We start from the raw sequence: 14,145 nt of genomic DNA, 5'->3' as shown, positions 1-14,145 counted from the left end.
AAGGGGCGGAATTTGTGTGCCTCATCTACAATAGTTATAAAAATATCTGCACATCAATATCAGAAGGACCACTGGGATTGATGGTGGCGTTTTTGAGATCGGCTAACGAAGAACTGAAGTACTCGACACCAGATGTAATTGTAATCATCGCAAAGGGCAGTGCATTCATCAAGAAAGCAGTCAGATCATACCATACCATATACCAGCAGTGTATATCGCACGATTCATTATGGATTTGTTGAAATTACATCTCTCTATTGACATGGAAAGTAATAAAAAGTTTGTTTGTTTGTTTGTAAGAAAAAAAAAACAAGGAGAAATTGAACTCGTCTCCCGACTTGTTCTGCTACTCCTAACAAAAATTATCACCCCACCCCACCCCCCAAAACTACTTCCCAGGTCCTCTACTCTCAAGTTCGCTATTCACTGTTCAGAAGTCCACTATCCACATGTTCACTAGAAGTCCACAATTAAACACTATTCACAATTATCCCAAGATCATGCACACAGGATGCTACAAGGTTGTATCCATCCCACAGCTCTGGACAAATTTCACAAGTGCCGCCAAGGCAGCATCCCTCGTGTTCGGTGCCCAAAGTCCCAACACCTTCACTATATCGAAGACCCTGCTGTCTAGCCGATCAAGTGTAGCTTTCAGTGTAGCTCTTTGAGATGCATACCTAGTGCAGTGCATTATAATATGCTCACTATCCTCCACTGTTGCACAAACTGAACAATTCGATGAGTCGGCTCTTCCAACTTTATGAAGAAAATGACGGCCATAAGGCACATTCAAGCGACACCGGTGTAAGAACGTCTGAACAGAGCGCGGTAACGTAGACGGAACACAGAACTTCAGCTCCGGATCTATGCGATGTAGCAGCGACGAATCGCTCTGCAATTGCACCCATCCCTGTCTGCACATTTCCTGCGACAATGACCTTAATGAAGATGTAACATCTAATAAAAAGTAAAAAATCTTATTACGTTGGTGTTCCGCTATGACGGCTTTGCAATTATTTTCATCTACCAGTTCTTGCAATGATGTCGAATGATCAGAAGTTCAATATTGTTGTACAAGATCTCACGTATCGTCACTTATTGAAACTGAACAACCATATCAATTGTGGTAGACCACTGGACGATTTTCAACACACACACACACACATAGAAATACGATGATGAGATGGGGCTGATGCCGGCCAGCAGGCTGTGCGCTGCCCCAGTGCCACTTGTACGTGATGAGAGATGATGATGGAGATGATAAGGGGTCCGGTAATCAAAGCAGGGTGGAGAGGGTGGATGGGATGATTTTCAACTACTACTCTCATCTACACCATTCAAGAATCTACATACAAAAACAGGAAACGTCAGTAAGAGATTGTGCAAGTTCGTGGCAACTAAATGCAAGTTACTAAAGCGGGTACAAATACGACAAAGTCATATCACCTGCATTAATCAACGCTGGATTCAAGCGACCCATCATAAAGAACTACTATATGATGCACTCTGAATTCATCACTCAAGACAGCAAACGAAAAACTTCAGAGTTTGAAATAAGACAATTGTACTTTATCAAATAAACATGTGTATAGTAATTGAAAGAATAAGTCTAGTTCCAAATTCTACGCATCACAAAGAAAACAGATGGATTTTTGTTCGCATTTTGTATGATACAAACAGAGCGAGAACAATGATTGCGCACTGGAAAAGAATATTCTATATGCAAGAATTCTTTCTAAATCGTATGGAGTCAGAGAGGACTGCCAGAGAGCTTACTAGCCGAACCCCACCCCACAATTCATAAACCCCCATATCCTGTCAACAATAGAGTACAGAGAAGCACAGTCTTTACAACTGTGTGTTACAAGTACAAGCACAACTGTGCAAGTGTTCGACTAGATTAGGTTGCAAGGATGATTTTATAGTGCTTCACTTGATAGTTTATTTCCCTGCGTCTATCTGTTGTTTATGTTTTGGAGAAAGCATCGCTTGGAGAAACCGGTTCCTGCTTATATTGTTGACTGTTCTCTATTAGTGCTGTCTATTGATTGTGTGTGTTGTTTCTGAATCGAATTATTTCCTTACGTCTGCGCTGGTCACATACATGAAGATTGAAATTAATTAATTAATTAAAAGTTGTGTCTTGTGGGAAAAAAGCATATGCAACTTACTTCTCCATTGTGGTCGAATCCTTACAGCACTTACTAAGAAAGTCCCCGCAACATGATAATGTTGGTTGAGGGAGATTGTCAGTGTCGCAACAACAATAAATGAAGGAGAAGTGATAATGACATGGGATGTTTTCCCGTGGTAGCCGCAGGACCTACCCCACTTCACAGTGTCGGAATAATGGTGATCCCGTGTAGGAATCTCAGACTTTTTATAATAAATCTTGTAATTTTGATTGTAATCATGTTGATTAAGAAGATCTTCCTTGACGAAATGTGGTGTCCCTTGATACAGAAAGATAGTGTTTTATTTCCTCTTGTGATTGTGTCATCCCTCTGTGTGCCCATGGTCTTTGAGTGTCTGTGTTGTGCACAATTAATTCTTTATATCTATAACCATTTGCAATTTTAATTGAAATTAAAACCCCACTATTGTCAGTGTTGCAATGATGGTGGTCAAATATAAGAATCTCAGACTTGTTATAATAAAAGTTGTAATTTTGATTGTAATCGTGATGATTAAGAATTAGCTAAAAGTGGTGTCCTGTGACATAGATTTTAATTCCAATTCGTTGAAAACTTGTGTGTATGATATGATGATTACCAATAATAAAAAATATTGTATGCATTGGGTTTGATTCTTTCTGTGTGATACCCCTTCAATGGTATTGCATCCTACAGGTGATGAGTAAGTATATTTATTGCACGTACTGTCTTGTTTCTTTTTCAGGTTTTTCGGCTGGGCTTTTCTCCTTCACACAGATTGGCAACATATTTGGCACACACCAGCGGCATGGCCGAGTGGGCTAAGGCGTCCCGCTCGTTGGTGGTAACCAAGGTCGTTCTGAAGACTGGGAGATGGTGGGTTCAAATCCTACCACTGGCTGTGCTGTCTGACGTTTTCCCTGGGTTTTGTTTGTTTCGCGGTTGTTTCGCGGCGCTAACACGCAATCAAAAAAATAATAATTGGCACAATTCCCAGCACTATTGGCATTTAATAAATATATTGGCAATATAATTGGCTTTAATAAATATGTTTCCACTTGTACTTTTTGTGTATGACTCTTCTTTGCATGTACTTGCACGTAAACCGCCCACGCTCGTGGAAAAAAAGTTGCGAATGAAGTCGGCCCAGGCTGAAAAATGCGAGACGGTGGCGCGGCCTGGCGGCGAAGGGAATCAAATCACCCGCAATGCATACTACTAGCGTACTATGCAAGGAAGTTCTGTTTGTAGAGCGTGGAGATTGTGGCCTCGCAAGTGGAACCCGCACTCCAGTGCATTTGTACCGCTAGAATACGGTTAATATCACCGACGACTATGTATAATAAAATATTTTGATTGATTGATTGATTGACTGACCGACCACCGAGGGTTGCTGGGGATGATGATGTGATGGCAGTATAATGATTAATGAATGTAAAAATATACAAGAATATCAAATGAGTACGGTAGTCCATCATCGTGCTTTACGGTAAGAGACGGTATCTATGCTGCTGTCATAATGCTTTTAAAAAATCTGTATAATAGACATTCTTTCAACCATATATCGAGTTGGATGATCGTTCCTTCGTGTTTATTTACTACAGAAAGCTCATGTTCTGCGAAACCTTAGCATCTGCATATTTTTGCTTTTCACGAAAAAAATCGAGAGAAAAGTACGATCGAGACAAAAATCTGCTAATAAAAAGTTTTAGTATACCGGCCATAGGATACCGATGGGGCCGGTATTGACGTCATGCCTTCTCTGCGCAAGCGCGAGCGGAATACCGGCCTCCCGGTCCTACCGGCCGCCGGTCGGAGGGGCGAAATACCGCGCAGCCTACCGCCAGCGCCAGCGTACCGCTCGCTTCACCGGCGAGATCGACAGCAGCGCCGCCGCTCTCCTTCCCGTCTCCGTGCGTCGCTACCGGTGAAATGTCGCAGTAGAGTCGCGCTATACTAAACGAGCCTGTTATACCGGAGCCGGGGACTGCGGTAAGCAAGTCCACCGATAGCCGCGGTAGCCTACCGGGCACCGGTAGCGGTATACTAAAACTCTCTAATGAATATGGCCTCTCAACATCGTGAAACATCCCTCGAGGCGATTTAGAATACACCATTGCGTATGATCGTGATCAATATTTTAATCGTTATTTGATTATTTCAGATCATGGTGATTTTTATGCACGTCGCCCTCCGAAGTGCCTCGGAAAAGGTGCATTGCTATATCCTCTTTTCTACTTCTCTGCTGTTATGCACCAACCACGGAAGATGAATTGCTTTCCTGAGATGCTTCAATGATGGATAGCGCTCATTAAAATATACAGGTTACCATAAAAATGTAATTTAAACCGTGTAATTCGATTTAAATGATTTTTTAAAACGAATATATTTATAAATCTTGTGTTCACCGTGGTAAAGGTACGCTTTCAATCTAGATATGTCATAGTTATTTCCCTGATTCGTCTAGTTATTTTCCAGCTGTAGATTTCTGGTCAGGTTAGTGTTTGCTACACCAAAGGTCCCTCTACTACGTTATTCCTACGCTTGTGTACACTGTACGTTAGCAGTTAGCTGCGCGCTGTATACTTTCATTGCGCACACAATTTTTAGTACGACGCAGCGCGCACTCGCGCAAACCATTGTGTGTGTTGTCATCAAAAGGAGAACTACCTATGCAGGTAGACACCTTTACACCGACGGAAACTTATCTTACAAACTATCATCGATGGAGCCAATCTTACATACCAGATAACAACGCTTCAAAGGGGAGATTCCTTTTTGTACGTGCCATACCATGCGAAGAATCCGTTGTGTGTGTGTATCGTCATCAAGCAGGAGAACTACCTATGGAGGTAGTCCCTAAAGCTACGCGCCACGCCGTTTTCGCCTGGCGCGCCACCCTCTTTTGCGGCGCCGCCGCCGCCAGTTGTGCTGGGACTGCAACCTGGCGGCTTTACATAGCGGTACATCGATTTCGAAACTCAGTGAAATCGATGAATTTTCTGCAAAAATGAGAAAAAGCACGTTCTTCAACTTTTCGTCTACGAAGTTCTGTTCTGACCTGCTTCACAGTGTGAAGCGTGAGGTGGTGAAACACGGCTCCTCTCTGTAGCTTGTCTGGCGCCTGCGAAGGAGTCTCCAGGGACTCTACGCAGCAAGGTGCGTGACGAACAGTAGTAGGTCGTGGTAAGGTGATACGACATAGCGGCCAGGGGCTCTAAATGCGCTCGAAAGGGTAAAGGAGGGTGATCTCTCACAGTGTTGCCGTATATTCTGGTCACCTGGATGCTCCCCGAATGGGACACGAAGCGTATATTGCTCATCTCACGCATCCAGGCGCCGGCAAACGCTGCTGCCTCCGCACGTGCAAGGGTCGCGCGCCGCCGCCGCCGAAAAAAAAATCTGCCTGGCTCCTAGCTCTATTAGTCCCCTTTGGACGGACACTAACTTCACGATACAATCCTACAAGCTAGATAACAGCACTTTTTAGGAGAGTTTGCTTTTCGTACTGGCCATACCAAATCCAAATCCGAAGTATGGGCCACCGAAAGCAGCCTGCAACGACGGATCCAAATTTGAAAGTTTATTCATGTATTGGCATCAAGCAATTTATTCAGTGGGTGGCGTAATTACAGCTACCTACCCGTCGCCCGTCGTGCAAAGTAAAAAAGCCTGCTTTGAGGAACGAAGCAAAGCAAACCAGCCAAGCCTATCCACGCAGTACAACGCCACTGGTGTCGTGTTTTTTCTTTTGTGTGTGAATGTAGCAAACAGCATGTCTCGCATGCCACGAGTACCGTATGCAGACGGCCCAGCGTACTCATTGCGACGGCCATGTGCAGAGTCACCAACGCTAATTTCTTGTGTACGCAACACTTTTTTGTATGCCGTGGCTTTTGTATGTTGCGTATGCAGTACTAAAACTCTCTAATACCCCACGTGTAGTAGGGAAGTGTACCGCAGCTCCGGCAGTGAAATACCTGCATGATCGTAATGTATATTGTTGTTGTTACTCCAAATGTCTTAGGAATGTTAAAGTAGCAGAGAAGGCGACAAGAATAAAGAGCAAGTAGACAGTAGTGGTGACGGAACGATTTTTTATTTGGCTGTACATAATGGTTGACTGGAATTCGCATTAGATGTTGCAGTGGGCTCCAAGGGAACGGCATAGCGAATCATCCTGATAAAGGAAATTGTTACAATAAAATCAGTCCTCACCTAAAAAAGAATAAAATCACTATTACCCGACTTGTTGCTTGCATACGAGCGACTATAGCACCTTCTATCTGTTAGGTAGCATTACGTTATCACCGCGCACGATATGGCACGCATATCGTAATGCACCTGTTATGCACATCCGTGGCATGAATAGTTGCTCGTCCTCCTCGGATTGGCTCAGATTGGCTGGTCATTATGAAGTGATAATTTATACTGATATATTTGAGTGGTGGAACCGCGGTACCTTTATCACGTCTTAACATTCTCTTGGGACTGGACTACCTTCTTACCTGTAGCATTTTACCACCATCCTCCGCCGCCGCCGCCGCCGCCGCCATAGCCCCCCTTGCCGCCGAAGCCGCCACCAAAGCCTCCACCGCCGAAGCCGCCACCGCCATAACCTCCACCACCGCTGGACTTCACGACGATGATCTTGCTGATGCCACCACCGCCGAAGCCTCCGCCGCCATGACCGCCGCCAAAGCCTCCGCCGCCGAAGCCTCCGCCGCCGTAACCTCCTCCGCCGTAACCACCTCCGCCGTATCCACCGCCACCACCGCCGAAGCCACCAAGGCTACCAGCCAAAGCACAGGACACCAGGCAACCGAGAGTCACGGGAAGCTGGGGAAAAGGAAAGAAAAGGAAACGAATTAAGCTTAGACGTTCTCTCAGCACACAGGGCGAGCCACCAATTGCTGTTGTCGATATGAAGCGATAACCAACCACATCTACCCTGATATTAAGATGATAGATGTTCCAATTTATTTTTCATTTTTTAAAATCTATTTATTCTCCGTTTGCGTAAACCAAAATCACATTCCGGAACGCAGGGAGTGCGCTCCTTTTTACTAAAGGGCACTAAAGGTGACATATCTCCTTTTGCGGAGTGTGGCGCTCCCGCTCCTACCCACAAGTCGAAGTGCATCTCGCGCTCTCCGCCCTCCTCTCCGGCTGGATCCACCTGCATCTTAATTAATCCTTTTAATGCTGCAGACAGCCGGATCGGAAGACGGACAGCTCTACCGAAAAAAAAAAAAAACATTCAGTGACACCCAGAGGCTTATAGAGGTGCTTTGCACAGCAACGCTCTCTTGGCTTAAGCACCCGTTGAGCAGATCCCGAGCGAGAGGGACAGAGTGGACGGATCGCGCTCTGCAGAGCCCACGGTGAGCAAGTTGCTCTGTAGAAATCAGGTTATTTGCACTACATAAAGGTAAGGCGATATGGAAGATAATGAAGCATTTACTGCATGAAACCGTTTCGTATGAGTTACCACCTATCGCAGCTGTTAATATTGAAGAGAGAGAGAGAGAGAAAGTAGGAACGCTTAGAAAAAAGGGTGCGAAATGGTGGTAGCTTCGATAGTTACCACCTAGGTCAACATAGCGTCGGATAAAGGGTGTAAAAGGGTGGTAAAAGGAATTATCATATATCTAAATTGCTACAAAAAGGCGTACGCTCCCCTCGCTCACCGAATCAGAAGCTTAAACCCTATCATTCGGGGCAATAGTTGGTGGACAACATGCTATGCGGTGGAGCGGCACAGACAACATATGCGACAACTATTACCCCCTAAAAGGTGTAACTGCTCCACCCTTTTTTCTAAGAGTGCAGAGACTCTACACTGAGCACACCACACAACACCACACCACACCAAGCCACACTGGGTGAACCTGAACGCTAAGAAGGCAAAAAGTCATTTTAAAGACAGCAAGTCTGTGTCATGTGCTACCAGACTCACTGTCCTACACTCTTCAAAATGAACTTCACCGCATAGCACGCTCCTAGCCAACCATCATCTCGAATGATATCGTTATCTGCCCTGATTTGTTGAAAACGAGAGGCGTACGCCTTTTTGTGACACTTATGCTGTTCATAATTGTCACAGAAAAGGCGTACTCCCCCCGTTTTCAACAAATCAGGGCAGATAACGACATCATTCGAGACGATGGTTGGCTAGGAACGTGCTATGCGGTGAAGTTCATTTTTAAGAGTGTATAGTATGACGTCCCTGTCAACCTGAGGTTGGTTAGACCAGAGCCTACACCCTGGTGTAAACAACCCAAGGCAGATAACCATTTCGACAAACCCAGAGCGTTGGCTCGGGTTAGAAAACGAATAGAGCGAAGAGCCCCGAGCAGTACTCCGGTATTACTGTATCTTACCAAGAGATGCATGGTTGCTTGACTGCAGACGAGACGATGTGTGCTGGCTCAGTCCACCTCCGTGGCTTTTATACCCAGACAGAAGCTCTCGCATACGGTTGTTGGATACTGAAGGGGTCATTGCGATGGAAGCAATAAAAAAAATGTAGGCGGAAAGAAGTAAAAAAAGTGAAATTACTTCACGCTCTGGCCACTGCATAGGTCGTTACATCATCTCTGCGTTCCAGTTCGAAAGACGTCGAACAATGAAATTGAGCAAAACCATCTTTTTCTTACGTTGCGTTTGTTTTGTTCTTCGGCAGGCGAATCACGATTCACAAGTCCCGTATATGCAGGAACGATCTCGTCCGCAGCGCAACCACAATCCCGTAAGTTACTTTACAAAGGCATTTTGTTTGTCTTCACTCTTCTGCGGGTGCATCTGGCGCCCCAGAATCGTTCTGCACTGGAGACTCACTTTAACGTTTCCTTCTTCTTTTCCATTTCTGACCTTTTTTTTTTTTTTTTTTTTTAATGACTGGTTTTATCTCTCTGCGTCCTTGAGTATACAGTACAGAACACGACTCAACTCCACTTTCTTTTCTTTAGTAGTCAATTATTCAACAATTACTTAACGTTGAAAGCAAGAGCTGCGAAAGGCTTTTAAACTATTAAGAATCATGAGATTTCTTTGCTAATGACCAAAATGTAATTATGGTGTTATAGCTTTGAAGGAACCTTAATTGACAGAACCTATAGCGTTTTCAAACGACATTTTTTACGCGACGACACGCGACCGGTCACAAACATTTCAACCGCTTTGGAATTTTGAATTCCAAGTCTGCAGATAGTTCAGCATAGGCCGAAAGTAAAAGTAACTTCTTGTACCATCACGGTCCCATATGCTGCGACGATCTAGTCCATATAGAGGCGTAAATAACTCAGGTTGAATTGGTTGAATTGGTCCATAGAGCCACCGCAATTCCGAAAAACTTCTGACTAGGGAAAGGTAACGGAATCTTTTTCGTTTCCGTTACCACCTCCGTTACTGGCCCTTATTTGTTTCTGTTTCAGTTTCGGTTACCAGCATTGTTGCTTTCGTTTCCGTTACGTTTCCGTTTCGGTTTTCGGTACCGCCCCACCTCCAGCTTTTTGTTTCTTTTCTTTCCTTTTTTTTTATTTTAGAAAATACCATTGAGACCGTGACAAAACATAATCCCTCTACGTTCTGAAGTCTATTTTGAGGACTCCAGGGATACATGCATACAAGAGACAATGTTTATTCAAAATACACATATAGGTACGTGAATATCTGTGAACAGCTAATATGAACATGGTTTCCAGATGATATCCTTCTCTTCTTCTATATACTGTACACTACTTACTTATATGCTCCAGTTTGATAGTTCATCTTAGTTTTAGTTCTTCAGTTAATTTTAGTTTGCTTCATTGAGGTTTATTTCAGAAATTTATCTACATGATGTGGTGAAGAATTGCAATAATTCGGGTCCTGCGGTACCCGAATTATTACCGTAAATTATTGTCGTTTCCGTTTCTGTTACCGTTTCTGTTACCTTCCCCTGGTTACAAGATACTTTACAAAGGTTTGTCTTCGGATGTAGTTTTGATTTTATCGTTGCATTGATAAGGCCACCACCCTGTTCTTATTCTGTCTTTCTCTCTCTTACGGTACTCTGAAACCAGTTTCCCAAAGTATAGGGTAAGGTGGGGCAAGATTAGACACGGGGCAAGACACGACATTTTCTGCTCGACCCCGCCTGTCTCAGAGGCGCGTTGCTAGCGTACATGCGCTTGAAACTTTTCTCATAGGTGACTCTGCATGTCCGTTTTATTGCACGTGATAATTGTAGGGATTGGTGTATGCGTTGAATAGAAAAAAATCGGTTACTTCTGCCTGGAATGTAAAGACTCGCCAAAAAGGTGCGATTTTCTGTAGTCGTTTTTCTTGTCATCTGTGCAGCAGCGTTTCGCAGGCTTGTTCTGTCATCATTACTTATTTGTTGTTGTTGTAAGTCCACATCCTATTTCTTTATTCATTCATCTAGACATATGCAAAAAATGAGTACTCTTGGTTATCTGGTGTTGAACAGAAAAATTCATGCATCCGATGATACGCACTGGGTAAGACGCGACAATTCAATGTAATTTAAATTTAATGTAGTTTAGAAACGGATAAGTCAACTATTAGGTGGCTTTATATGCTTGTTCCTCAGAAGTTTCTTTTTTTACATATTGCCTAGGATTTTCCAACAAATTTTCCTATTTCTGGCTAGGATATTTCCAGCAGTGCTGAAGCGCACGCAAAAGCGAGCGACCAGCGACACATTAGACTTGCGGTGCCTTGTTTGCAAAGGACGGTGGAGCAAAATAGCACCGGGCTCTGTGTGGTTTTATTGCACATCATGTGGGCGGTGGGCTCAAGGGATTTGTGTAGGGACCCACGTGCTTTACTTTTTCTGCGTGGATTGCAAAAACAAATTTCTATAGATAAAATGGTTAAAAAGCAAGCGAGCTGGTGGCTAAGATCCATGACGAAAACCCGAGACTGGAAAAAAGACTGTGTTGTGTCGTCTGTTTTTCGTCCTTTTCCCAGTCTCGGCTTTTCGTCATGGAAATTTGTATAGTGCATTACACCGGCGTTTCTCATCTTGCCCCACGCGATGTCTCGTCTTGCCCCGAGGGTTGGGGCAAGAGGAGACAATCTACATTGTTTAAATTTCTTGTTCTATGTTTATTTTAGACCGACTAGATACATTCTGCATTTACAGGTCAGAAGCTCTAGACCCCTGAGAATGTGCCTATGGTTAGTGTTTTTTTTTTTTAAACACGAACAATAAAAATTTCATATTCAATAGCAAATTTGTGTCTTATCTTGCCCCACCTTATCCTATTCCGCAGAAGCCGCCGCAAAAACTTTTAAACCATCAGAACAGCATGGGAAGGTACTAAGCGTATCAAGACGGGCTAGTTGGTACAAGTACATGATGGGGAGAGCACGCAAGACAAATACAACCACACAACATAAGCTGGATGCTGTGTTGTGTGCTGTGTGTTGTCTGCTGGACGTTGGATGTTGTGAGCTTATGCTTTGTGGTTGTGTTTGTCTTGCTTGACCTCCCCATCATGGAGCATGGGAAGGTAGCGCCACCTACCGAGTGTCTGCTTATTTCCTTTTGTCGCCTCCTTACTTCCTCCTTACCTTGCTACAGAAGGGGACGAGGTTAGCTGATGAGGGGAGGGAAGTTGCGACGACATTCTGGTGGTGAGTACTCTCGGAAGAATGTGCAAACGCTATCACCATTAGATGTCTGTACCTATTTGGTTGTCCAGTCCCTTGTTTATTTTTCTTTGTTGTTCAATTCAATTGCAACATGATGCATGAGCATCCGACAGTCGACCCTCATCATCATCTCCAGCAGGAGTGTCCAACTAAAACTGAGTCGCGGGCCGCATTGGCCTGGCCTACACCACAGCGGGCCGCAGATATGAACGTATGCAAAAACTGCCTCTGATTCGGGGGACCGCGGGGCCGAGGCCGAGTGGCGTAGCGGCAACTTTCTCAACTGTCTTTAATATGACACACAGAAATCGTTCTCCAGGCGATACATGGATGCCGTTGGCTACGATGCTATCGTCTGGAAGAGAAGCCCGAAGGAAATACGCAGCAGAACAGACAATATCTACTTTATTACAGCCAACGGCAGGAGGCTATGCACCTCGGAATAAACTAAACGCGCACAAGGTTACAAGATGACGCGCTCCTAATGATGCGCTAACGACACTTGAGGCCTCTTCTTCCTCACCAGATTCCCGAGGTCCACTTGTAGGTTGACCGCATTGGCAATTCTCAACTGGGCTCGAAGATGGTCATCAGACAGCTCGGACATCAGCTTAGTCTTGTTGATTGAAAAGAACTGCTCGCATACGTGTGTGCTTCCAAGCATCGACAGAACACGACTGACGTCAGACATCAGGCAGGGAAACGATTTCCTGCCTGCATATTTGTAGAACTCGGGAGCGCCGATTTCGCCAAACTTTTGTCGCAATGTGAAATTGCACTGGAGATCTATTAGTTTCATTTGGAGCTCGGGCTTAACGTCTTCTCTAAGAACTGAAAAGGGGTCGGCGAACAGTTTAAACAACGCCTCGATGATCATGGTCAGGATCAAGGATCATCACTGTCATGAAACCTTGACATGAACTCACGCCGCAGCACCGGCACTGCCTACGAGTGTGTACGAAGGGTTTCCTCGTTCTTGCAGTCAACGGCTTTTAGACCATGAAAGTGGAAGAAATCCTTCGACGTTAGCTGTTTCTCCCAAAGTTCCAACTTTCTCACAAAACCTCTGACGCTGTCGTACATCTCTGTGATCAAGCGAGCGTTCCCCTGCAGGCCCATATTCAGAATGTTCAGGTGGTTAGTTAGGTCAACGTGAAACGCCAGGTCACGGAACCATTCGGGTTCCGCCATTTCACGGCATTCTTTCCCCTTGTTGTGAATAAATTCCTTGATTTCATCTCGAAGATCGAAGAAACATTGAAGTATACTTTCCCCCTGCTGAGCCATCTGACCTCTGTATGATAAAGGTTATGTCTACGGTATTTTTACGTGGCGCCCAAGTTTTGAAGGATATCGGCAAACAGACGATGATTCAAGCCTCTTGACCGAATGAAGCTAACGGTCTTGACGACAACGTTCATGACGTGCTTAAACTCAACTACGCGGCAGCACAATGCCTCTTAATGTAGGATACAATGAATTGCTGGAAGGTTCGTGGCACGCCTTCCTCTGCAAGCGTTTCTTTAAGGCGGGCTATCAGACCTAGATTGCGATCAACCATTGAAGGATATCCATCAGCCGCTACTGACGCGATATTCTCCCACTTAACACTTGCTGCTTCGATGCTGCCTTTTACCGCGCTCCACAGGTCACTCCCCGCCGTTGTCCCTTTCAGAGGAAGCAGATCAAACAGTTCCTGGTATATGTCCAAGTCGTGCGTGGCACCGCGGATGAACACCACGCACGGAGCAATATCATTTATGTCCGTGGATTCGTCAAGTGCTAAGGAATGTGCACAAAAATCCTTCGAAACATCGCGCAGCTGCATTTCCAAATCTGCACCACTATCCTCAACCCACCTAGCGCCAGTATTTGCAGAAAGGCTAATCTTCTCAAACGAATCTTTTGCGGTTGGGCACACAATTTCAGCTGCACGAATGAGACAGTTCTTGATAAAATGACCTTCTATGAATCGTTTTGACGCTTTTGCGATCAACTCCGACAAGGAGAAGCTTGCTTCAACGGCGACCTCACCTTCTCGGTTAACCTTACGAAAAATGTCCTTTTGTCTTGTGGCTGCCAATTTGAGCCGCATCACCTTTTCTTCACGGATCTTTCCGGTAAATTCCGCGTACTGTCCTTCGTGAAGCGCTTCGTAATGGCGTCGGAGATTGTACTCTTTCGGAACAGAAACAGTTTTTTGGCACACCGGACATTCCGGGACGTTGTTTACATCCGCGAACAGATACTTTCCCTCCCAATGCTCTTGGAAGGTACGCTTCTCCTCCTCTATCGTGCGCTTCAGATGTGGCTTCGTGTGGGCCAT

At 44.8% G+C, this 14,145-nt stretch overlaps 2 protein-coding genes across 2 annotated transcripts; both read right to left on the bottom strand.

The window, feature by feature from the left end:
- Window positions 1-12,300: 12,300 nt before the first annotated feature.
- LOC135390342 (general transcription factor II-I repeat domain-containing protein 2B-like) lies at window positions 12,301-13,010 on the bottom strand. The gene is made up of 2 exons (XM_064620173.1): window positions 12,779-13,010; window positions 12,301-12,650 (listed from the first exon to the last, which is right to left on the bottom strand). Exons 1-2 carry the CDS (start codon window positions 13,008-13,010, stop codon window positions 12,301-12,303), a joined length of 582 nt encoding a protein of 193 aa, XP_064476243.1.
- Window positions 13,011-13,257: 247 nt separating this feature from the next.
- Window positions 13,258-14,145, bottom strand: LOC135390193 (general transcription factor II-I repeat domain-containing protein 2-like). The gene has a single exon (XM_064620168.1). It carries the CDS (start codon window positions 14,143-14,145, stop codon window positions 13,258-13,260), a length of 888 nt encoding a protein of 295 aa, XP_064476238.1.

This window comes from Ornithodoros turicata, chromosome 1 (assembly GCF_037126465.1).
Source record: "Ornithodoros turicata isolate Travis chromosome 1, ASM3712646v1, whole genome shotgun sequence".
In the NCBI taxonomy this organism is placed as follows: domain Eukaryota; kingdom Metazoa; phylum Arthropoda; class Arachnida; order Ixodida; family Argasidae; genus Ornithodoros; species Ornithodoros turicata.
This window is presented reverse-complemented; position numbering and strand designations above follow the sequence as displayed.

Bases quoted from the DNA above. Each gene is read 5' to 3' on its own strand.
- LOC135390342 (XM_064620173.1), bottom strand. From the start codon at position 13,010: ATGGCGGAACCCGAATGGTTCCGTGACCTGGCGTTTCACGTTGACCTA. The intron at 12,651-12,778 runs GTACACACTCGT...ACCCCTTTTCAG, and splicing joins CAAGAACGAGGAAACCCTTC to TTCTTAGAGAAGACGTTAAG.
- LOC135390193 (XM_064620168.1), bottom strand. From the start codon at position 14,145: ATGGCCCACACGAAGCCACATCTGAAGCGCACGATAGAGGAGGAGAAG.